This window comes from Canis lupus, chromosome 22 (assembly GCF_048164855.1).
Source record: "Canis lupus baileyi chromosome 22, mCanLup2.hap1, whole genome shotgun sequence".
Classification (NCBI taxonomy): Eukaryota; Metazoa; Chordata; class Mammalia; order Carnivora; family Canidae; genus Canis; species Canis lupus.
In genome coordinates this window covers 44,230,869-44,256,312 of record NC_132859.1, presented here as the reverse complement: position 1 = coordinate 44,256,312, position 25,444 = coordinate 44,230,869, and the positions used below count along the sequence as shown (strand labels likewise).

At 54.9% G+C, this 25,444-nt stretch overlaps 1 protein-coding gene across 2 annotated transcripts in view; it reads right to left on the bottom strand.

Moving 5' to 3' along the window:
• SCN5A (sodium voltage-gated channel alpha subunit 5) overlaps positions 1-25,145 on the bottom strand; it is a 96,008-nt gene extending 70,863 nt beyond the window's left edge. Inside the window, exons 1-3 of one of the 2 annotated variants that reach the window (XM_072793309.1) lie at positions 25,029-25,145; positions 8,851-9,165; positions 6,279-6,397 (exon numbers count right to left, since the gene is read on the bottom strand). In XM_072793309.1, the coding sequence (XP_072649410.1) occupies positions 6,279-6,397; positions 8,851-9,123 (392 nt within the window). In that variant the 5' untranslated portion in view covers positions 9,124-9,165; positions 25,029-25,145. The remainder of the gene's footprint in view (positions 1-6,278; positions 6,398-8,850; positions 9,166-25,028) is intronic. The other variant, XM_072793310.1, reaches the window with a different exon arrangement.
• Between the last annotated feature and the right edge of the window lie 299 nt (positions 25,146-25,444).

The window sequence follows — 25,444 nt, the reverse complement described above, 5'->3', positions numbered from 1 at the left end:
ACTAACCCCCACGGGTCCCTCTCATCTCTGCCAGACCTACAGAGGAGCAAGGGGCAGACCTTGGGCCGCGTAGGGGCTGGGGCACCTCCAAGGGGCCTGAGCCAGAACAGACACCCTGCTGCTCTCACAAATTCCCTCCTCAGCCCAAGAAGAGAGGCTGGGCTTCCTGTGCCCGGTGGCTGCCCCCAGGCTCACGATGTGGCCCCAGTCCCAGCTCTGCAAGCAGCAGCTGCCCGCCTGAGAATCCCTCTGGCTGCCAGGGAGCTGAAGTAATTGAGCCCTAGGGGCCTGCCTCTTTCCTCCCTAGTAGAGCTCCACCCTTTTCTAAGGCCTGGTGGGGCCTCAGGTCTGAGGGGGAGACCAGTGCAGTCAGCCTGAAGACTGGGCTTAGCTGGGGTGCTGACTTCTGGGAGACAGCGATGCTGTCCCATCTGGGGGGAGAGAGGAGGGGAGGGAGGCCTCTCAAAGGATCTAGATGCATGCCCTCCACACTCAGTCCTCCTGCTAGGGAATCCAGGGGATCAGGAAATAGCATGCCAAGCCCCACCCCCAGTTTATAATGAATTCTCCAATTTCTCACCTGAGATGAAAGAGGATCAGGCTTTGGGAACCTCCCTCAGCTATAGCAGAGCTGCTCAGCTCAGAGGCCATCGCTCCATGAAGCCCTGATTCCTCCCTGGTGGGAGGACACCTCTCTAGGCCCAGGTGTGTGTAGGGCGGTGTCCCTCAGCTTGAAAGTGGCCCATCCCTCTGCCTGTGGGTAGGTCTCCATGGCTGAGACTCACTCCCTTCTCCCTTACACACGCACATGTTCCCTACACCCAGGCTCTGTGCCAAGGCTGTCCTTACTAGGCAGTTAATATGCCCCTCAACCAGCTTTATTCACTGCCCTCTCCCGTACCCCCACCTGGCCAGATCCACTACTGTGGATCCCAGGTGATTCCTGAAATATGAAAGTAATGACCCTAAGAGCAAATATTTATTGAGCCCTTCCTAGGTGCCAGGCTCTGTTCTCTGTAACCATTAACTAATTCAATTCTCCCAACAACCCAAGGGCAGTGTGTGTGTGTGGGGGGAGGATTTGTCTCCATTTTGTTCATGAAGAGACTGAGGCACAAGGTCAGACAGGAGGTTACTATAACAGGGAGAGAAACAGTACCCACCCTGCCCACCCCAACCACATCTTCATCCCTGACAAGCACAAATGCTAATTTCTTCAGCAAAAGGAATTTATGGATGTGATTAAATTCAGGGTCTTGAGATGGGAGAGCACCTTGGATTGTCTGGGTGGGCCCAATGTCAGCACAAGGTCCTTCTAAGTCAAAGAGGCAGGCAGGAGGGTTGGATGTCTGTGGGATATTGCACCAGGAGTTGCTGGCTTTGTATATGGGGGTGCCACAAGCCAAGGAGTCTGCACAGACTCTAGAGACTGGGGAAGACTAGGAACAGATTCTCCCCTAGTGCCTCCAGAGAGGAATGCAGCCCCGCCAATACCCCGATTTTAGCTCAGTGAGAACTTCTTGGATTTCTGACCTCCAGAACTCTAAGATAATAAATTTTTGCTGTCTTAAACCACGTTTGTGGTCATTTGTTGCAGCAGTCACACACTGTCGGTACAAGGCTGGTCAATGGCACAGCCCAGCTCAGAGCCCCGGGCTGGCCAGCTCGGGACCCCCACACTGAGCCCTGCGGCTGCACTGTCTCTGCATAACGATACCAAGGGTCAGTCTCTCTGCCTCCAGACCAAAGGGCTGGGAGTCATCCTGCTTCAGGGGGAAATGCTACCCCAAACTTGACTTCTACCATTCACAGGGCAGTAAACCAATGAGTGAAGGGCTTTGTAAAGTGTGAGCAGACTGCCACCCAGGGGAGGGATGAAACTGTTCATTATTTTAAAGAATAAACCTAAAGAGCATGTGTGCCTGGCCCTGGGTGGGAGACAGGAGGCATCTGAACAGCTTCAAGATGGGATATTATGAGAAACCAGACCAGCCTCTGGCTGGGCAGGAAGGCTTCCTGGAGGAGGAGGCATTTAGACAGGCACCCAATGCTGGGCAGGGTTCCTTCAGCAACCTATCAGCGCAACTGGTCAGGGTGATGAGGCAAGGTGGGCTGACTGGGGGAGACCCCTCTCAGTGCTCTCACTAGAGCGAAGAAAAGACCCTTGGGCAGAAAACAGCAGTGTGAACAGGCTGCTCTGGGCCAAAAGATTTGGCTGGAGTTCAGGTGAGCTGGACTCTAGCAGCAAGACTTAGGGAAGAGCCAAAGTAGACAGCCCTTCTAAGTGCTGCCAGCCAGGGCCTGGGGCCCATCCTGGGAAATGACAGGAGCTGCCTGCCTTTTCTAGACATAGTAACAGGTTAAGGTGAGGTGCAGCAAACTCTAGACTCTGGAGGCCCTTGAGTGCTGGAAGGTGCAGCAAACTCTAGACTCTGGGGGTCCTTGACTGCTGGAAGCCCTGCTTGGCTCTCTTGACCCCATGGATGGTCATTCCTGTAGGTGTCCTCCTACCTAGAGGTGCATGATTCTGCTCAAAGCATCCCCAGGTCCCCCATGGAGCTCAGCAGTAGGCCAATACCAGAGAGATGAGTCAAGTGTACCCCAGGCCAGGGCACACCTGTTTGCACTGCCTGGCAGTCTCAGGTTGATGACTGAGCTGGCCCCATGTATGGGCAGAGGCAAAGGCCAGCTCTCTAGGTGGGAGCTCAGCTGAACATCTTCAATCCTGTGGTGTCATTGTGCCCCAACACCCACTCCCAGCCTCATTATGAAAATGCCAGTAAGGACTGCCTGCATGGGGGCAAGTGGGGAATGCCTGAAACTTGGCCTGCCTGTTTTTGGATCCCAAGGAGTCAAAAAAAAGAAATGCTCGCAAACAGAGGGGATGCCGTGGGGGGCATTTTCATATATTTGTGCCATTCAATGAACATGCACACATACACACACACACTCACACAAACACACACAAACATGTGGTTTGATTGCCCATTTGAATCTGCTAGAGAAACGTGGGTGGATTTTGTGAACAGATCCTGTGCACCCAGGAAGGCAGAAAGCTGCTCCGTGTGAACGTGAGGCCTCTCTGAATGTGACTGCAGTGGAATTGGGAGTTCAGTTGGTTTCTTTTATTTAATCCTGGCAGGAACACATTCTGCAGGATTATAACAAAAATACATTGGAAAAAATAATTCTACATACCCATATTTACTTTTTAGGCCACTTCCCAGGGATGCACTGCAAGCATGGAGCACAGAGAAAAAGCCACTAGCATGTCGCCGTGAGTGCCTGCATCATTAGTAGTGAGTGGGTTTTCTTCCTTGAGAGCAGGCGCGGCCCTCCTGCTCCTTCCTAAATTTGTCTTTGGCCCCTTGCCCTCTCCAAAGGGCCTAGCACATAACTGCATGTGTGGCTCAGGAGGTGTCTGAATGGATATGAAAATGTAAGCTAATCATGGGTAAAGATTTTCAGTTTTGCAAGATGCAAAAGTGCTGGAGATTTGCTACATGACAATATGCACATAGTAAACACCACTCAACTGTACACTTCAAAATGGCTAGGATAGTAAATTTTATGTTATGTGGGCTTTTTTTCCCCACCACCATACAAGAGAATGTAAGCAGAGTGAAAGTTCATTATTTGAAGCACAGAATCTGTATGCATTCAAAATTCATAGCGACTGATAATGGGCACGGGATTCCTTTTTGGGGTGATGATATGTTCTGGAATTAGAGAGTGGTGATGGTTGCGCCACCATAGGAATATACTAAAATCTACTCAATTGTACGCTTAAAAACGGTAGGTTGTGTGGTACGTGAATTATATTTCAATTAAGAAAAAAAAAATGCGCGGACAGTTTGGGGATTCCTAGGCTTCACACTGGAGCTTCTGGTCTGGTAAGGGCCAGGAATCTACATTTTAAATAAACTGCCCAGGTGAGCCTAAGGTGATCCTCACAAAAGGACAGCTGCTAACAACTGCCCAGGGTGGTGTGTGCTCGGATTGTGGGATCCTTGCAAAAATGCAGGCTCTGGGGTGGGGCCCGAGATTCTGCAATTCTTACAAGAGCCTCACGAAACTGCTGCTACTGGTCTATGTGCTACACTTTGAATGGCAAGGCTCAAGGGCACAGAGGGGCTGCTCCCAAACCTTCCCCCGCAACCCAAGATATAGACCCTTCCTCTCCCCCATTGCCCCCCGAGACCACTAAGGGGCGCTGTTGAGGGCCAGCGGAGTGCTCCCAATCCCAGGCCGTGGAGTGTCAAGGCAGCCCCTGGGAGCCCACTGCAGGGCCTCAACCATGACAAGCCACCTCCCTGGGGCCGCTGCCCTGGGGAACACAGGCCAGCTCTGAGGCCTCAGGGTGGGTTGCGCCGGGGGCAGCAGGTGGTGGGGTGGGCAGGCGGGGCCAGCCCCACACAGCCTCAGCCACTGCTCAGTGGATCCTCTGGCCAGGCTGGGGATGTCAGTTAGGGTGGCTTCATCTGGCTGCCCCCACCCCGGCCCAGTCCAGGGCCCTGCTGGAATCCTGGGGCTGCCGCTGCATCCCTGGGGGCTGCCGCGGCTGCCAAACAGTGCTGGGTTGGTTAGATACCTGGAGGAGAAGCCCCAGGTGGGAGGAGGAGCATGCTTTCAGGGAGGCCACGCCCTTGGAGTGAGGTGGAGACAGCTTAGACCAAGTGAGAAGGCTGGCCTTTCCTTCTCCCGCCATGCCGTCCTCACCAGGCTGTGCCCACACGCTGGCAGGAATGACAACTATTCTTGTAGAGGTCTTATCGCTCTTAGGGGACTGCAAAATTCCCAAAGGGGCAAAGACAGGGTCTTATTCAGCTCCATATACCCAGGGTGCCAGGCTAAGTGCTTAGGAACATTTGCAGAATGGCTCAAAATTCAATCTAGAACTACTCTTGACTCACAAAGTAAGATGTAGCTATGAACCCCAGGCTGCCCCCTGAATAGAGCCCCTCCCCACGGTGTCTGCCCCCCCTAGAGCCACCCTGCTGCTCCCACAGCCATGGCAGCATGTGGGACTTGCCCTGCACACACACATCTCAGGAACCCCCCAAGGAAGGCAGGAGCAAGCCAGAAGACGGGACAGAGCATCTACGTGCAGAGAACAAGTTTGGCACTGAGCCCCTCCAATTAACCCCTGCAGTGAGGATCAGGGACTGGGCACAGGTGGGCAGGGAACCAGGAAGGGGCATCCTTCATCCCCGCCTGGACAGAAAAAGCCCCTGAGCTGTCAGCATCTGCCTGCGTCACTTAGCTCCTCATGGGGCAGCTGTTTTCCTGAAGCCTCCTGCCCTCCTCGGAGGTTGATGGGTCGTTGCCTTGGCCTCCGGAAAGGTCCAACCAGAGTGGGGATCTGAGGGGCGACCGTGGGCAGCCTGCCACACCCATGGCTAATCATGCTGCAGAGCCCAGCGGCATTGATTCAATTAACAGCCCAGCCAGCTGCCAGCCGAAGGGAGGCTGCCCAGGCCCGCGCAGGGAGACACAGACGCCTCTGGCTGCATGCAGACACCCGTCTCCCCGCCTCCCCATCTGGGGGGCCCCTTTTCTGAAGGCCGCAGAGCAGCCGTGATTGGGTGCTGGCACCCCGTCCCACATCCCACGTCCCACGTGGCCTGAATGAGGCCCCCTGAGGGCCCAAAGGCCAGTCCTGTCCCTTGTCAAACTGCAGCACTCAGGGGCCGCTCCTCCCCAGCCGGCAGCTTTTTTAGGCTGCGGTTTATATAATTTAACGCTAACCAGAGTTCTTTGAGATAACTCTGAAACTGCAAACATTTTGTCAACACCTAATCAAAAAGCAAGTGTTGCCTCCTTTGAAGGATGCCCACATATGAATAAACCAGAGGTCTCTTTACTGGGAAGTGGCTTCTCCTTGGCTGAGCCCCAGTGACCTGCCCGAGGTCCCTGCAAGGGGATGGGGAGGAGGCGGTGGGAGGGGACTTTGGAGCCAAAGCAGAGCCGGGGGACACTGACAGACCTCCTGTCCTCTGGGATCCTCAGCAGACTGGCTTCTAGGATGTGTCTCTACTGAAGAAGCAGGGTTTCCCCCAACTTTCATGTGCCCAAGAATCCCCTGGGATGTTGCTGAGATGCAGATGCTTATTTGGCAGGTCTGCACGTCCAAGAGCCTACATTTCCAACCAGCCACTAGGTGATGACCGTGTTGGATGGTCCACAGGGATGGGCACTGCTCTTGGCCCTAAACACCCTTCCCACCCCCGTGTGGGGCCCAGAGGAAACTCGTGGCAGGGACTCACTGCAAAGGATATGAATGAACCAGAATCTTCACGGCCGCTCTCCGGACAGGGTGGAAGGGACTGAGGACATACAAGGCATTGGTGGCGCTGAAGCGGAATATGGTCTTGCCTTTATTCAGCACGATGAAGGTCTGTGAACAGAGAGCTGCTTTAGGTTGGGGCAGGAGCCCATAGACCCCTGTGGAGAGAGGATTTTGGGGGGCAGCTGTTGGCTCTGAGCCGTGGAACCCTAGCTAAGGGTTGGGTGGAAGGAAGAGAGGGATTGAGAGAGGGGGAAAGGACAAGGGAGGGCAGCCAGCCCGTTCCGCAGGTCAGCGGTGGCTCACAGTGTTGCCCATGGCTGTAGTGGGATAAGGTCAAGTTTAGGGGAATGTCAGGCTGGGTGGGACTGAGTTTAGTTTCAAAATTACAGTCCTGACAAGAGGGGGGCCTCTCATGATCCTAGCTGAGATTATTTTCCCAGGAGAGGCCAGGATGTGGCTGATGCCCGCTCCTTCCCCTCCACCCTTTTGAGCCCTTCCTGCCTGCTGGGGAGTGATGGGCTAGTTAGGGAGTTGGGTCAGCAGAGAAGACTAACAGGTGAGTGGTAGGGAGGGGAAAATGTAGACCCCAGTCCAGGAGAGAGAAGCTTTCTCTGAGGCCCTGTCTCTCTGGGTCCAGGGCAAGTGTCAACCCTAGCCCATCCCAGAGGAGATGACCTAGGGTCTCCCCCTGGGAGGATCTTAAGCAGCCCAAGGTGGGCTTTCTCCCCAAGCTTCCAGAAGACGCAGTCCACTCAGCACAATGGGGCCTGGGACTGGACAGGAGGTGCTGGGGGCTGAGCTACCAGTGCCTCCCCAGCTCCCCAGGCTAAGGCTGGCACAGCTGAGGTGGCATGGCTCTGGGGTTGTGCTTCTCTAAAGGCTGAGCTAGTGAGACAAAGTTCTATTTAATCTGAGCTGGGGAGATCAGCTGACTGGATATATCAAGACCAAAAGCTCTGCCTGTGTCACCCCTTGGGACGTGGGGCAATGTGGTCAGGGGTCAGCAAGAAGAGTCAGAAGGTTAGAGGCCAGAGTCATGCCTGGGCCATGGTTCAAGTATTCCTGATCACAGGGTTAGAAAACAGGGTCCCTGACTGCTTCTAGGCTCAACTGCCACCAGCCCCCAAAAGCCTAGCCCTGCCTTGACTCCATCCTCAGTTGGGTCCTCCTGCCATGCCTTCCGCCTGTCCCAGCTGACTCTAACGTAGCTGTCACTCTGACTGGCCACTGAAAGCTGGACTGGCCACCAGCTTTGACCTTCACTCTGACCCTAATTCTTCTAGCTGTGACCCACCATGACCTAGGCCTATCTACCCTGACTAATCCCAGCTTCTGGCCTCACTCTGACCCCAACGGTAACCCCCGGCCCTGACCTCAACCCCACCTGCATCACCTGAACCAAGGGGAAGCACAACCAGGTTCAAGATCTCTGCTCCCACCTGTGTGTATAGATTGGGTGGGCTCTCCCTTTAGCCACTCACATTCATGCCCACACCCACTCCCATCACACACAGAGACAATGGTGTACCCCTCCCCCCTAGGCTCTTGGTCTAACTTCAGTCTTACAGCACGGTCACATACTCAGGCGCCTGGTGATACGGACACACAAGATTCACACTGCCGCATGCCCACACTTGCCTTGTGAGCACCGACCCGGTCTGCCTGCCAGCGTTTTCCAGGCCTTGGTACTGACTGCAGTGCTGTGAGGAGCTACCTTCTTCCTCAGTACCTGGCCTTCTGGGGAAATGCCTCCACCAGATGCAAACCCTCCTCCCTCCAGCAGTGAGGCCCAGAAGTATGGGCAACCGGCTAGGCACCGGGCCTCTGCAGGAGCCCTGTGGCCTGAGAGGTGAGGCCAGGGCAGGGCACCCAGGTAGGGGAATTCACCTCCTAGGTGGAAATCCCTGCTGGAAGAAAGCCTGAGTCGCCCTGCCTGGTGCTCAAAAGCTGCTTCCTCTCCCTACACCCAGGAGGACGATGGCAGAATGAGCTCCCTCCTCACCCCTCTCAGGCCTCCTGTTGGCCTTCACAGACTCAAGACCACCTGCAAGGCCCAGCAGCTGCTGCTACCGCCCCAGCCTGAGCTACCCAGGCACAGCCAGCACCCAGCGAATTCTCCAGGCAGGAGGGTGTGGGCTACATGCTGTCCCGAGTAGGAGAGGGGACCACGTGCTGTGCTCTGGAGCCCACACTCAACTCAAGACCGGACTTAGGACTCAAATCCAAATTGCCAGCCCTGCAGGACGGGAGGAGTCTGCCCAAGGGGAAAGTCTAACGGCAGAGGACTCCCACAGAAGGCACACCACAAGGAGGCAAGATTCAACTGTGCTTGCCCGCTTCTTCTCTTCTAATACCAAACCATATCAGGCTGCGTAATTCTGGCTTTTATTCTGGAATAAAATTAAAATGATTGGAATACAGATCCCCAATGACTCACTCCCCCAGAGCCCAGGGAGCCCACCCCAAACACAGCCCCATATGGAGGCGAGGCCTTCTCCCTATCTGCTGCGCTGACAGGGGAGCTGCAGGAAGGTGTGGGCAGGGAGGTGGGCGGCAGTCACCTTTTGGGTGCTATAGAAGGGGTCCAGGTCCTCCAGGGGCTCCCCGATGAGCTCTCGGGGCGGGTTGCCATAGAGATCTGGCAGCTTTTTGGAGGCCTGCAGGTCCAGCTGGGGCCGGGGAGCCTCCTCTTCGGGCAGCCCTTCCCGGCTCTCCTGCGAGGCGGCTGAGCCTCGGGCTTGCTTCTCTGCCATGCGCTTCTCGATGGCCGCCAGGGACTCCCGGGTGAACCTGCGGAAGCTGCTGGTGCCCCGAGGTAACAGGAAGTCTGCCATCTTCTCATCCTGCTTCTGGGGCACCGGCAGTCCTCGTGTGGCCTGTGGGGAAGCCAGAAAACACAGACGCAGTGCGTGATGCTATGTCCAGGCCCAGGGGGCAGGGTGGCCACACCTGCTGGGGAGGGGCTGTGCTGGTGGAGGAAGGACGAGGTCTGCCCAGACGGTCCAGGCCACGGTTCCCAACCTCTCCAGGGGCACACCTGGCCGACACGGGCCTGGGCAAACCCAAGGTCCTCCAGGCTATGGGTTGCGTGGGGACCCGAAAGATGGTCCCCTTCCCATCCCTATGAGCACATCTGATGGCAAGTAGGCAAGAGTGGCTGTGTTGCTCAAGTCCTCTGTTCTGCCCTACTCAACCCAAAAGTGAACATTTGCACCTCTTGGTTCTTTAACCAAGCCACAAAGGTACTGACAGTCTCTGGACTAGGAGGGACACTCGCTGGGGCAGGTCTGGGACCCGTCATCTTTTTATCCCAGATCCTTGGCAAGGCTGGTCCTGAGCAAATGAATGATGGTAGGAATGATGAAGATTATGTAGGTGAGGGAAAGGCATTAGAAGGTACCCAGTGCCACCCCTGCTCTCAAGCTCATCCCTTCTATAGGAAACCCTGGGGCCTGTGGAAGGTGATCAGAGGCCTCCTGGGCCAGCACCCAAAAGCACCCACTTCTTTTCTGGGCAAATACAACCTGGGCGGTGGGGCAAAGGGTGGGGGATACTCTGTCTGTCTCCCCACTGCACCATCTGCCTGCAGGGGGAGGGTGCCCAGACTTTACTTGGGGCACGGAGGTACCAACACATGAAGGGCATCTGTGTCCGCCCAACGAGACCCAGGTAAATCCCATGGGTTTTTGGAAACAACAGGGTAACAATTTTGGAGTTGTCATCCAGATGCTACCCTGGGGTACACACGGGTGATAAAGCCCTGCTGAGAGGACCCTCCTCAAATCCCCAGGATGGGCATCCTTCCAAAAAATGGGAAATTCAGAGAATCGTGGACTCTTCACACCTCTCCACTTGATCCCCTCCTCCCCCATCTGAACAAATGAGAGCTGATACCAAGTGACAGCAGAACCAGAAAATAGTCACCACCGTCCACTGGGGCATCCAACCAGCACACACATGTGATGCCAAACCGGGAGAATGTGGGCCCCAGTGGCCTCAAACGATCCAGGACCTGGTGTGAACATGCTCTGCTATGACATGGAGACCAAAGAATGTGCTCCTGACTGTCCCAACAAAACAGGATGTGGCAGACACAGCTCCTGACTGGGACACCACCGGGAAGGGAGAGGCGGTGTCGCTAATTACCACATCAAACCCAGGAATGGCCGGGCACCAGCTCAAGAGGGCAGGGTGGACACCTGTTGGAGATCTCTGCCAGGACAGAATCCCTTTCCGTCAACCAAAGGCAGGCTTTGCCTTGATCTCACTCCCGTGAAACATGTCACCAGTGACCCCAGGGATCTGCCACACCGACCCTTGCACACAGCTTCAAAGGGCCCAGGCCCGGGATTGCTGTGAGGCAGGCACCTGGCCAGGTGACAGGTAAACAGTGAGCAAGCACAACACAGCCAGACCTCAAGAGGGCTCCTCCAGTCCCCAGGGAAGTGCAGCAAGGAATGCGTGAAGGCAAGTCAGAGGAGAGGTCCTAGGACCTAGCACTTTAAGAACCACTCCATCCCTCAGGGTCTTGTTCCTCTGTTTCATTCAAGTCAAGTTAAAGGAACATCTCTGTTAAAAATAGCAGGTGGGGGAGTAAGCTCTCATTTTGTAAAAGCATGTCCCTGTCTAGCTTCCATCTTTGAGTGAGCAAGAAAGGTGTCTGTAACACTCATCACCAAATGTGAATGGTGACTTTTTTTTTCCTCCACCGATAAACATTTGGGTAATTTTACACTTTCTTTTTTGCCCTTTTCTTCAGTGCTTGAATTGCTTATGCTGATCTTGTATTATTTTTATAAAAACAACAAAGTCATTAGGCTTTACTTAAAAAAGAAGAAAGAAAAAAAAAAAAAAAGCCAGTCTGGATGACAACAGCCCTTTCAGGGCAATTCGCTCCACCATCAGCAATCACTAGTCAAGTAAATCAGGAAGCCTCCTCTTTGGCTTGGAATTATTTCCTAAAAATAGTGTTCTCTGTCTCACTGTATCCATCTGTGTCCACATGCCTGCAAGGGTTCTGGAGACACGTGTATGCTCATGGACCTGCAGAGGCTCACCGGCATATACTGTGTGTGTGTGTGTGTGTGTGTGTGTGTGTGTGTGTGTGTGTAAGAGAGAGAGAGAGAGAGAGAGAAGGTGCATGCACATACAAGCTTACACCTGCATATACGTCTATTCTAGTAAAGGTGGTTTCAAAATGTGTATTGAAATCAATGATTCATGCAGATTGGTGCACAGGGCCTAAGTGTACAGGTGGGCGAATTTCCGCAAACTAATCACACCTGGTAACAGCACTCGGGTCAAGAAAAAAATTGTCCCCAGTCCCTCACACTTGGATTCCCCTCCAGTTGCTGACTACCCTCCCCGGTCAAGGGCAACCACTCTTTCTTGACTGCTAACAGCATAGATAGCTTTGCTTGTCTGCGGAGTTCAGGGGTTCCTAACAGCCTCCTGGACGGATGGAAAAGACTTCAGGGCAGGAAGAACCGCTTCTCCCTCTTCCCAACGTCTAACTGCAACTGAGCACTTCCCTCAATTATGAATGCAGGCAGCAAAGTGATAGCGTTAGCAATGCCTGTGACCAAGAGAACCTGCACATATTTTCCTATTCTGTGACAGGTGCCGCAAACATCTCAAATATCAAGAAGGCTTATTGATACTTAAGAATTGCAATGCTTATTAGACCCACTGCTAGATCTTATTATTGAACACATTAATAAAGAAGTGCTGACGAGGGGAGCCTAGGTCGAGAGAGGGTTTTGTTCCCAGTGGCCTCCAGTGGAGCACCCAAATCCTTAGAACTCTGTGGTTTCTGAACCCAGAGGAAGTTCCCTGCGCCCGGGCAGCCAGGCAGCCTCAGGTTGCAAAGTAAACCAGTCAGGAGTGTCCTTTGTCTCAGGCCCCAAAGGCGGTGCGTGGTGGGCGGGCAGGATGGATCCATTTTCTCCCTTGTTCTCTCCCTGCCTGCACCTGGCTTTAGCCTTGCTCTTCCTTCAGCAGCTCAGGGCCCACGCCCTGTCTGTGGCTGAGATTGGCTGAGCCCTGGCTGCAAGGTTTCCGGTGATGCCAGGGTAAGGAGGGGCTGGGGGGCGGTCCGAGGACACTCCAGGCTCAGGCCCAGCCATACCCCGCAGGCCTAGGGGACAGGCCCCCTGATCGCCAGAGGAGGCCCCACTTCTGGCTGGGGTAGAGCAGAGGGTCTCTGTCTTGTACAGATCCAACATGTGGGGAAGCCTGGGCCTGACTGATTCCAAGACCATTCCTCTAGAAGCAACACCCCCACGACTGTCTCCTCCTGTCCAGGACAGCTTCTCCGTCTACACTGGCCCTTAGCTCTTCCCTGGGCTGAAACAGCTTCTTCCAAGGGACCACTCTTCTCAGCCTGACTTAAGTGCAAGGGGCCCCTGACTCCATCCTATTCCAAGTTTATTATTTCCAGTTACTGGGGGGCATCTCCCCCAAGGTTCTGCTGGCTCCCAAGAGTTCAGGGAAACAAAATGTGAACCCTCCTTTTTTTTTTAAGATTTTATTTATTTACTCATGAGGGACAAACAGGGAGAGGCAGAGACATAGAGGAAGAAGCAGGCTCCCTGCGGGGAGCCCAGTGTGGGACTAGATCCCAGGACCCCGGGATCACGACCTGAGCTGAAGGCATTCACTCAACCACCGAGCCACACAGGTGCCCATGAACCCTCCTTTTTAAACTCTTTCCTCCTGATCCTTTCCTCTGACAAGGGCTGCACTCTCAAAGCACCATCAAACACCCCAGCCTCCACTCCCACTGCTGCTCCCAGGGACCGGCCTTCTCTCCCAGCTGGGACTGTGCTGATCTCATGGCCACTGGCCTCCCCCGTTTCCCCTTCCATTGTCCACAGGCAACTCTACCACTCCTTGTCTCAACCATCCTCAAACACATCCCCTGTCCTCTGCCCTGTGTGATGGCAGGGCTACCTCAGGCTCTCCTCACCACCCCACCTTCTCCAGGACACCTTCTATGGTTGCCCACCCACACTGAACTCCCTCCTCTGGGCATCCAGCCCTTTCCTGCATCCCAGTCTCAGCTGCTTTCTGTTAGTTCCTGGGGGGAGTCTGATTTCACCAAACAGCCTGAAAACCTCTTCTGAGGGGAGGGTCAGGTCCCCCTCCCCCTTGAATCTCTGGCCTGTACATGTGGGGATTCACAACAGGATGGAGATGCCATGAGGGACACTAGGATTGCCCAGAAACCAGAGCCCTATGGACTTGCCTCCTCTAACTCTTCAGTTGGCCTTCCTGAAGGAAGATTTTCCTGAATGTATGGGGCACAGAGCTGGTGCTCAATCCATAGCGGTGACAATGCTATAACGTGGAACATGACAGAGTGCAGCTGTGGAGACTGTCCAGCGTTGGGGCATGACGCTCCAGACTTCTCTGGTTTCAGCATTAAGATTCCTATAGCCTGAGAGGGGATACCCTTCCGTCCAGGACAAACCAGAATGGCTGGTGCCCTGCGGGGTGAAGAGGGGCTGGCCTAACCTCTTCTTACAGTGCTTTCCTGACCATTCCCCTCCGGGATCCCACGGCAGGCATGCTCCAACATCCTGAGTCACCTCTAGCATTTCAGTCGCCTTGGAATCGCAGCCTCTGAAACACAGTATGCAAAGAATATTCTTTGCCATGTAAATTTATGCAAGGCGCTCTGTGGAAGTGGTTCCTAGGCTTCCTCGAAAATCTCTACTGGCTTCCTCTGCTCCTGCTCCTCTCTCCTGCCCTGGAGGCTCAGGCCATCTGTGCCCCTGCGCCATGGCCCTGCCTCCTACAGCCCCTCAGTCCTAAAGCAAGAGGCTCAGGGGAGAGCGTGTGGTGCCCATGAAGGTTCACTTCCCACAGGTGGAGGTGAGGGCACTAGGAATGAATTCATTTTTCCTTGAGGAGAATGAGTTAAAACTAATTAATACCTCAACTCATAGGCTCATTTTATTAATCAGACTATTCAGTGAACACTTAATCAGCACCCACTGTGTACATGGTCCTACAAATGACTTCACAGAATACTTTTCTTCCCAAAGTCATGGATCCTAAGTCAACAGGTGATGATGAGGAGATAAGGACCAGTCCTCGGCAAAGAGGCTCCATGATATGGAGCCGTATAAAGCCTTATAAAGAGGCTTTATAAGGACATTTCTATTCAGCTTTGCTGAGATGGGCAATGAAGAGATGCCTTGGGCCAGGGAACCCAGCCCTGTGCCCAGCTTCTGCCTTTGGCCTCCCTAATTCCCTCTCTGCAAGGTATTCTGTTTCTATGTGGAGTAGGGACATGGTTAGATTGCCTGTGTGGTTCTGGGTCCACTTATTGCCATGTGTCCTTGGACAAGTCAACTGATGTGTTTCTGCCTCAGTTTTCCCATTTGTAAAATGGGGTTAATAATCATACCAATTTCACAGGGCTGTTCTGAGGCACAGATTATCAATACTTACACAGGCTTGACACATGGGAATTATTTCATGAATGCCAGTTGCTCTTATCATTGTGGTCGTTGTCACTACTTTTTTCCTACGAGATCCAACTCAGAGGATCCTCCTCTGAAAAACCTGTCTTGCTGCCCACCCCAGCCAGCCCTCCCTGCCTGGCTGGCCTTCCCTTCTCTGCATTCCCAGAACACTTGTATTCCCATACCCACTTTATCATAGAATGGAGTAATTTACTTCCACACCTGCCTCTCCCTTCAGCTGTGTTCTGAGCTCCCAAAGCACAGTCTGGCCCACAGACGTGCCTCTAAGGGCCTGGTGAATGAATGAATGAGTGCCACATTAACCTTCCTATTGCCCAGCCACTAAGCCACACCGTGAACTTGGACAATGTCACAACGTTCTGGACCTTGGTTTTCTCAACCATGAGCTGGGTGGGCCATTCCAGCAGTATCGCGTGCTCACCATGTGCCCAGGACTGCTGTAAGCACTATTGTGATCACCTTATTTCATCCTTGCAACAATTCTAGGGAGAGGGGATTATTATCCGTTTTACAAAAGGAAACCTGATGCTTAGAGGTTAAGTAAGCAAGCCCCAGTCTATCTGAAGCCAGGTCTCATGAAGCTACTACATTGCCTCCTAACTCTGATGACACAGAGGGGCTGCCCCCCCTGGGCGGGGCACGTCTGTGATCCCCACTACAAAGCTAGGAGTCCCGCCCTGTTGGCCTCCTCCGAGGCTGGTCTTCCCTCTCAGCAGCCTGGCTGGCTGACCTGCCTATGCCCACGCGTGGGCAGATACTCCCAGGGAGACTTGGCCGATTTCTGCCAATGCCCAGAGTGTCAGCAGTTTCTCTGTCAGAAATGATTCCCCAGCAGTTTTTCTCTCCAGCTCTGGGACTGTTCAACTGCCCTGTCCAACAGGGTAACCACCCAGCCCACCTGGCTACCGAGTACTTGGAATGTGGCTAGTGCCCACCAAGATGTGCCGTTGTATAGTCCACACCCATTCTGAAGGCTTAGTATGGTAACAAATGTCAACTATTTCATTATTAACTTTTAAACACTGACTACAATTTACGCTGATAATATTTTGGATATACGGGTTAAATAAAATGTTAAAATTAATCTGACTTGTTTCTTTTGACTTTTAAAATACGGCTACTAGAAAATTTTAAATTGCATATGTGACTTGCATTTGTAGTTTGCATTCTGTCTCTATTGGATGGCATTCCCTCCCAGCGCCAGGCCCTAAACCCTTACAGAGTTCCACCTGCATTAGGCTGGGCCTCAGGCAAGCCTGGGGGTGGGGGAGGGAAGAGAAACGGAGGGGGTGGGGGTTGGGGATAGGTTGAAAGAGAGTTGTCTTCAGCAATCCAGAGAGTGGCCACCCCGTTCAGGGCAGCGGCCGGGAGTGGTAGTGCAGCCCCGAGCCACAGGTTGGGGAGAGGGGGGGGAGTGGGAGGGGTCGACAGCATCCCTCCAGCCCGGGCAATTATCTGCACAGTCCTGGCTCTCCCAGGGTAACCGCTTGGACAAAGGCTCAGTGGGGGTGCCAGCTGGTGCTCGTGGCCTATGCATTCAGGTCCTTGCTCCCAGATCAAAGGCACATTGGCACGTCCTTGTGCAAGGCCTCAGCTAACCGGCTCCCTGCAGGCTCCACTCCTTTGAGGCTGCACAGGCATTAACTCTGTCTAGTCCGGATCCCGATCTTTGGGGCGGACGATCCCGATCCGATCCGATCCCGAGGGGGCTTTCCTTCTCCAGTCCCTAGCCCAGCCCCCACCAATCTGGGGAAGTCCTGCAGCATCCCCCCCATCCCTTCTGGAGGCGAACACACCCACCCCAGAAGCCGGGGATGCCCTCATTTACATACATTTGCATCTCATTTATTCCAACACTCAGGCTGAAGCCGAGGCTAATTCTGCTGACAGGAAAACCCTACCCGCTTGCTCTGCTGAAGTGATTCCCCAGGCAGGATAAAATGGGGTCCCTGTGACCAGGTCCCTCTATTTGGAGTGGGAGCTGAGGGGAGAGCTGGAATGGGGCGGGGGCACCTTTGGCTCGAGCCCTGGACTCAGCCAAAGCCTCTCTTTTTTCAAAGTCCTCCTTCCCCACAGTAAGGACAGCCTGATGGGGGGCTCGGAAGTGGCTCAATCATCTTGAGTTCAGTGGTGTTTGGTATTTCCCGTGCCAGGTCAGGGGATTTGCAAACTCCCCAGGTCATTCAGAGCCCCCTCCACAGGGCAAGTGGCATCCCCTTCCCCCCCAAGCCTGAGTCTGCCTTGTAACCCCATTTACTGCTGCATGCACAGGGGATCGGTGCCATTATGCTGGGAGGCCCTGAGATGGTGATCAAGACCCAGGGCTGCTGCCTACGGGCCTGGGGTCTCCAGGGTGGGGACCTGGGTGATCCATGATGTGACCACACAACTCAGAAGTCAGACAGCTGGCTCCACCAACCAGGGCTGCCCGGACTGTGGACCATCTCTACCCACTACACACTACACACAGTCAGGCAAGACGGTGCTCACCCGTGGCCTAGGAAGCACCCTGGTGGCACACAGGTGCCCACGAGACAGCAGTCAGCATCTTAAGCCTCTCTACAGCCCTATTTCTCTCAACTCATTTTTCTCAATACCTGGGCTAAAGAAAAAAAAAGGACTTCACAGGGCAACTGTGCACTGATGCCATGGCAATTGAAGCACTTATGGAGCACCTACTATGTGCACTGAGGGAGACAGAGTTGCCCTAGAGAAACCCGGTGGGGGCTTAGGGTCCCTTAGCCCCCAGAGAGAGATACGTCGATCCACTCATACCCAAAATCTATGCCACAAAAGTGTTCATGACATAGTATAGGCATATGTGCAATCCTTTTTCCCCATTACTTTTTGAAATTGAGGTATTATATATTTTATATATATATATATATATATATATATGAAAAAGCACAGATTTTAGGCGTATAGGTGAATGAGTTTTAACAAATGCATATACTTGTGTTACTACCACTCCAGTTAAGGCAGTAAACCTTCCCACCACTCCAGAAAGTTCCCTAGTGTCCCCTTCCGGTGAACTCTGCAGATTTCTATCACCATAGATCAGTTTTGCCTTTTCTAGAACTTCACATCTATAGAAACATAACGCATGGGCTGTTTGCGTCAAATGTTCTTCTCGACATAACGCTTCTGAGACGTTTACTTTGTATTTGTTGGTGACTGCCATCTGAGTTCCCTTTGCAATGCACTGTGACCGCACGTGACCCATCCGGGGACAAGTCCTTCACTCAATCACAAAAGGCAAGGACTGGAAAGGACCTGAAGTCCAGCTATCTCTGGGGACGAACGTCCCCAGGGGATCCTTAGGGAGTATTTTTCTCTCCTTCCCTCAGACATTTCCTGAAACAGAAACTCAGCAATTATACATCTAACAGGCACCCAGCTCAGCAAGCGAGTGGGGGCTTTCCCTGGGTTTCCACTTTTGTTAGCAACGAGCTGTCGCTTTATTTAACTGGCAGTCTGTGCTGCATCGACCCACCACGGGTGGTGGTGGTTGTGGTGGTGGTTGTGGTGGTGGTGGTGGTGGTGGGGCTGGCGCTGCAAATGGCCAGCCCAGCTCAAGTCTGGCTGTAGTGGGCAGGCCTCTGCCCCTCTGGCTCCCCACACCCCCATACCAGCTGGGTATCCCTTGGAGAGGGATGGACTCAGGGGCTGGGATTTTTGCCGGGGCTGGGTCCCAAGGCAGGCAGCAATGCTGGGCAGCAGAGGGCGGGCTCTTTGGCTCTGAGGGGCTCTTTGGACCACTTCCCTGTTACTTGCTGGCCCAGGTCGATGAGGCTGGGGCTGTGATGGCCACTCAGGAAGCATTGATGGGGCTGGGAGGGTCCCTCCCAAGGTCTGATTTTTCTCCCGATCTTAGGTCTCCCAGCCTGGCCAGATGGAGGGTCGGGTAATGTAGCCGGAGAAGTGAGATCAGTGCCTCAAGCTAGACCACTCCCTGCCCCGCCATCCCTTTGAGCGCTGCCTCTTGAGTCAGGCCCTTCCTTCACACAGGACTTCGAGGAATCAATACCCGCCAGAAAGGCATTTACCACCCTCTTGATGCCAGGAAGGGCCTTTCTGCTGTTCAAAATCCATTCCCAGAAAGCACGGGGACTGCCTGGGCAAGGCCCGGGTGGGGCCGGGGCAACATGGGCCAAGCGCAGCCCCCGAGTGCCCGAGTAACCCTGAGGCCAGGGGCTGACGGCGCCGGCTCGGCCTCCGGGACGGCACCGAGGGACACGCGGCCCCGTGTGCTGGGATGACGGCAGTGGGGTCTCCAAGGGGGGCAGGGACCTTCGCGTGGCCACACAGCCCCACGAGAGCGGCTCTGTCCGTTCACTTACTTAAACACCCCCGTGGGGGCTCCACTTCCCACCGCCTCCCTGGAGACTCAGCCAGGAAGAAGCTGAAGAGGAGGAAGAACGAACTAAACACCAGCCCCAGAGCAGACACGTTCTCTCCCCACAACAGGCCCCGATCCCTTTCGTCTCTCCAAATTCTGTGTGACCTGCCATGGCTGGGCTCTAATCACACCTCCTCTGGGCACCCTCCCCTGGCAGCTCCGGGCCACACTGACCCCCACCCCCACCGAGTGTGTGTATGTGTGCTGAGCCCCCAACTCCAACCACAATCTCCTCCATCCCGAGCAGCCTTTGCTCTCACGTGGGGGTGAACCTGCCAGGCCCGGCGGGGCCCTGGTATCCTTTTCTGCCTATCCAGGGTAGTAAACAGGGTGAGGAATGGACAAGACAGATTCATAGACCTGTCCCACTGGACTCTCGCTTCAGTAACCACTACATTTTCTGTTGGGCTTGGGGCACACCAGACACTCCTCCAGGAAATGAAGTTGGAGGTGGGCAAGCTGAGGGTACCCAGCTCCCCAGCCCATGGCTGTGACCCTGCAGGGATGGGGTGAGGGTGGCCTGCCAGGGGAGGTGACACAAGTTTCAAAGAGTCCGTGAGTCACATCACTCCAATGCTGTGTCAGCTGTGGGGCTTGCCCCTGAAAAGCCTGCTCTTGGACTCTCTCCCCCATTTGAGGGTCCCTGGTCCTAAGAATTGACGTGGGGTCTCTATAAATAGCACCCATTCCATATTGATCATCTTAAAAAGACACGGTATGTTCTAGGCCCACGGAGAGAAGAGTTGTGTCTAAAAATAGTCTTATCCCCAGGAACCACTGCCAGCCCTAGGCAGTGGTATAAGCTGTGCACAACAAAAGGGGCAGCCTGAAGGGGGCAGATGATGGAAGGGGAGGGGGTTAGAAATTGAGGCATGGAATCTCTCCATCTCCACCTCATTCTCTCTGCTTTGGCCACAGTAGCCAACCATGTCTCAGGAGACTTTCACTGCCTCAGGGCCTTTGCACTTGCCATTCCCTCTTTATAAGACATTCTTTCTCCAGATTTCCTCTGGATTGCTTCTTTCTTGGTTTTGCTTTTTCCAGATTTATTTATTTTAGAGAAAGAAAGAGTGCCTGCGAGTGGGGAGAGGGGCAGAGGGACAGTCTCAAGCAGAGACTGAGTGCAGAGCCCTACGTGGGGCTCAACTTAGGGCCTGATGCAGGGCTCAATCCTGCGACCTGTGAGATAGTGCCTGGAAATTATGAGTTGGCTGCTTAACCAATTGAACCACCCAAGCACCCCTGGTTCTTTCTTGTTGTTCAGGTCTCTTTTTGGTCTCCTCCTTCAAGAGGCCTTCCCTGCCAATGTGGAGTCACTCCTGTCTCTCTACCACATCATCCAGTTTTACTTCCTTCGTAGCTCTGGTCATGATCTAAAATCGCCTTCTGTATCTATTTGTTTAGTGGTATCCAGTCTGTCTCTCCCCCATATTATGTAAACTTCATGAGAGCAGTTATTGTATCTGAATTATGCACCTTCTAGAATCTTCCATGGCACGAGTAGGTGCTGAATGTCCTATCCAGGCTCTCCCCTACCACCCCAAGCTGAACTCGGCCTCAGACCACCACCCCAGGCCAGTCTGGGGTGGCAGAAGGCAGTGGGCATCCAGTCCGGGCTTACTCTGTAGTCCCCCCGTCCCTGCTCTGCTCTCTGCAGCGTCCAGTTTCTGCTCACTGGCTGCCCCTGGCTCATCCCTTCTCCTCTCTCTGCCTCCTTCATAGAGTTTGCCACAGCAGTTTTACCCTAGCCCCTCTATTTCTGGGTATCTACTTTAGACCACCTCAACATGTCCCCAGGCACCGCTTTCTAGAACACTTTTCTCAGAGCAATCTCTCTCTCCCTTTCCTGTCCCCCGCCCCCAGGAGGAATCACAGTTCCTGCCATCAAAAAGCCCCTTCTGAGGCACAACTTCAACTCAGACCTCTGGGCCCTCACTGTGAGTAAAAGTATTTTCCCACCTCCCGTGGCTGTACTGCATGGACACACATGCCTAGAGTCCACTTTGGGCTCTCCCTACAACCCCACCCCTGGACTTCACCCCTGGCCAGCTCCCCTCTATCTCCTGCCTCCCTCTTAAACCATCAAACTCTTGCAAAGAGCTGTCTACACATGCTGTCTCCACGTCTTCACCTTCTGCTCACTCCTGAACCCACTCCAGACTGGCTCCTATTCTCACCAATTCATTCATTCATTCATTCATTCATTCATTCATTCATTGAACAACTAACAGTCTGAGCTGGGCACCACATCCTGTAGGTGTTAAGGAAGTTTCTATTGCCTGGAGCCACCAGCACCCTCGCTGTTGCTCAATCTAATGGACATTTGTTTTAAAATTATGCATTCTTTTCAATCTATGTATGAACTTCTCAGAATGCATCTTATTCACTCTCAGCAGAAAGGAACAGAAGACTCCCCTTCCTCCAGGACGTGCTCTCTCCTTGTTTTCTGTGACATCTCCCACTCCTGGCTTGCCTCTCACCTCTCTAACTGCTCCTTCTCAGCCTCCTTTGCAGACTTTTCTGGCTTTGAGTGTTGGGGAATGCCTCAGGGCTCTGGATTCAACTCTGTTGTCTCTGCACCCTCTTCTCCACATTAGGATCACCTGGGTGCTTTCAAAATTTCTGATGCCCAAGAGTCCAATGAATCAGAACCTAAGGGGGGTGGTGCCTGGGCATAGTTTTTTTTTTTTTTTTTAATTTTTAAAAGCTTTTCAGGTGATGCTAATGTGGCCAGGGTTGAGGGCCACTGATCTGCATTGTTGCTGGACAACCTAATTCACTGCCATGGCTCCCATGGCCAGCTCCTGCAGACAATTTCAAGTTTCTACCTCCAGCCCTGGTCTCCTGCCTGAACACTGGACCCTCTCCTCCAACTCTCTGCTAGATGCTGACATATCTCTCTGGAAGTACGAGGTTCCAGTCAGAACCCCGAAACATCCATCACTTCTCCTTTGTTCCTTATCAAGCCTGCCAACCTCAACTTCACTCTCACAGTGTGGTGCACTGGTGAGGAATCTCACTTAATGAGCAGTCAAAGTGAGGGCTGGGAGAAGCGCCCCTGAACAGAGAAGAAAGTTGGGATGCCACAGGTCCTACCACCTGTGGTAGCCTGACCATTCCTCTCCCTCAACTAAAGGACTTCTGACGGCACTCCTGGTCTGCACTGACACGATAGTACAGCAGCCTACAGTGGATGTATCGACACCTGGGCTCAAACCCACCTGGGCTCAAACCCACTACTTAATAGATGTGTGACAGTGAGCAAGTGATTTAACTGTTCTGGGCCTTCAGTTTCGCCACCTGCAATACTGTCATTATATGGCCTCCGCCTCCGGGATTGATGCAAGGATTCATGAGATGACCCTTATAAAGTGATTAGTGCCATGCCTGGCTGGCAGAAAGCACTCAGTGAATGTTAGCTATTTTTAGTACCATTACTGAGGATAAATTCCCAATTCCTGAGTAGAGCTCACAAGGGCCCCCGTGACTGTGACCTTGGCTTTTGCTTCCGTCTGCTCTTCCCTCTCTCACACCATGAGACCCAACGGGTCGCTGAACTAACAACTGCGTTCTTTCACAAATCTGCGCTGTACATGCGGGTCCTGATGGCCAGACTGCAACATCTCCATCTAGAAAACTCCTATTCATCCTTCAAAACCCATGTAGAAGGTTCTTTTTGTTCCATAGATACTCTTGACTCTTCTGGCTGAAGGTAATCATTCCTCTTTCAGGTGGGCTATGGGGCCACACTTCTTATCATTGCACATCTTTCCAACAACCTTCCCAAGTGTCAGTGGGAACTAGCCTCCTGTGAACAGAACAGAGACTGCCATTGACCAGAGACTGTTCCAGGATGTTCCCAAGACTCCCTCCTAGGATGGCTGAGGCACCAGCCTCCTCTGTTCCATAATTCCCAGCTGTCTCTGGTGCTTCCCACCACTCCTCCGAGCTCAATCTTCATGCTGAGTGAGTCAATCCTGGAAGTTTTCCAGAGGAGCTTTGATCACCACACTGAGATGGGTCAAGCACCCTAGGGCCACAGCAGCTGCCCAGGCCACATGGGGCTGAACACTGGTTCTTGGCACCCGAGAACCCATTCCCTTTCTGCTCAGATCCTCTTTGGTCAGGCCTGGTCATTTCGGCCCCTAGGAGGTAGTTCTCAAGGAATCTTCACCCTGAGGGGTGCGCCAAACCTACTGACTCTCTAGATGACCTTGGGTAAATCCTTGACCCACTCTCAGCCTCGGTTTCCTCCCGTACAACATGGCAGTGATGATAGGATTACATTAAAAGTTCAGTGGGTCCCATTTCAGCACAGGGCTGGACACTCTAGCATAAAATCTGTGTTCCACAGTCTCGCTGTCCCTTGACCCTCCCCTCCCGATGCCCCTGTGACTGCAGCATGGTTTGAGCTATCAGCCTGTGCCACCCTCATTCCGCCTTCCAGCTCCATTACCACCCACTCACGTGCACCTGCCCAATTCCAACTGGGAGGAGTTGAGGGCAAGAAGATGGGAGTTGAGGACAGCGCCAAGGGCCTGGGCTTCCAGTGGTCTGGGCCTCTGCTACCTGGGATCCCCTCCAGATCCTGAGGGGTTTGGTGGGAATCGGGGAGACGGCTGAGGTGGTGCCGCATGATGGGGGTCATATGGTGTGTCTGCCTCCAACCCGCTGTCCCGGCTCACAGAGGGAGGAAGGTGACCAGGGTGTCAGCAGGAGGTGGGGAGACAGGTGGGGGGATGAAATGCCAGCCCAGAACCCTAAGAGGAGACTCACTCTGCCCTCCTGGGACTGGTCTCAAGGCTCTAAGGAGAGGAGACTGACTCGTGCCCCAGTCTCAGCCATGGCTTCCTGATTCATCCATGCGCTGGCCTCCAACAGGTGTTTGCAAGGCGAGCCTCTGGCCAGGCCTCGTCCCCTGCATTCCCCCACCACTGCCACTCTCCAGCCCTCCGGCCTCCACAAGGCTAGGCACCACGGCTTCCTCCCGGTGCCACCAAAGACGATCAAATAACACAGCGGATGAAAGCCACCTCCCTCCCTCCATCAGGGCGAGTGGATCTGCCCGGGTCAGAGCGATCTCGAGGGGGGCAGAGAACTCTCCCTAATCCCAGCGCACAGAGACCTCCCTTGTTGGGAGCACAAGGAGATCTCTCCTCCTTCGCGGCGCACAGAGACCAGAGGCGGCCCGTAAGGGCGTCAGAGGGCACAGAGATCTCTCCATGGTGGGAGAGCGCAGAGATAAGACACGCATATTAGATCTCTGGCCCTCAGGGCGCAGGGACCTTTCCCAGGTCGGGACGCGCGGAGAGCTTGTCCCAGGGCGGACACCCCGACAGGAGCGCTCGCCGGGGCTCAGAGCAGGGGGGCGGCCCCTCCCCCATTCCCAGCCCCGCTCGGCCGGCTCCCCGCTCTCTGGAGCCGCCCTCACTGCGCGCCTGTCGCCGCTCTGACCTTGGGGTCTCCGGCCTCGGGAATCCGGGTCCCAAGCCCAGACCCTCCCCGAGCCTGCGCCAGGGTCCGCCGGGAAGCCGGGGCCGCAGCTCCTCCTTCCCGGCCCTCGAAAGCGCCCGGGGAAACCCGGAAGGAAAGGGCTGGGGAGGGGGCGCCCCGCGGTCTCGGACGCCCCCCCCGGGAATCCCCTGCAGCCCCGCGCCCCCGCACCCTTGCTTCTCCCGCTCCCGGCCTGGGGGCAGCGGTGGGGGAGGGCACTGCCGGGCGCACCCGGGGCAGGGCCGGGGGTGCGCAGGGGCTGGAGGCGCCGACCCTCGGGGAGGAAAGTTGGGCGGCGGCAGGCGGCGGGGCTCGGGCCGGGCCGGGGCTCCCGGACGCGGGGGCGCTCGCTCACCTGCTGGTCCCCCGGCCCGGGCCCGGGATGGGCGGCTGAGGCTCGGCGCGGGCTCGGCTCGGCGCGGGGCTCGGGGCACCGGGCGCAGGCTCAGCGGCCCCGGGGGCGCGATCCCCGCATCCCACGGGCGCCGCCGCCGTCTCGGCTCGGCCGCTCCGCTCGGGCTCCGGGACTCGGCGGGCGGCGCGGGCTCGGGCTGGGGGCGGGGTCGGGGGCGGGCCCCGCCTGGGCTCGGCCTGGGGCTCGGGGCCCCGGGCTGGCTCCGCCCCAGAGCGACGCGCCCGGACTCCGCACGTGGCGCTCCGCCCGCTCGCGGCGCGAACCCCGGGCGCCCGCCGGGGCGCACCCCCCGCCGTGCCCCGGGGCCGCCCCGCCGCCGGCAGCCACCCACGCGGGCGCGGACCGGCACACGCAGA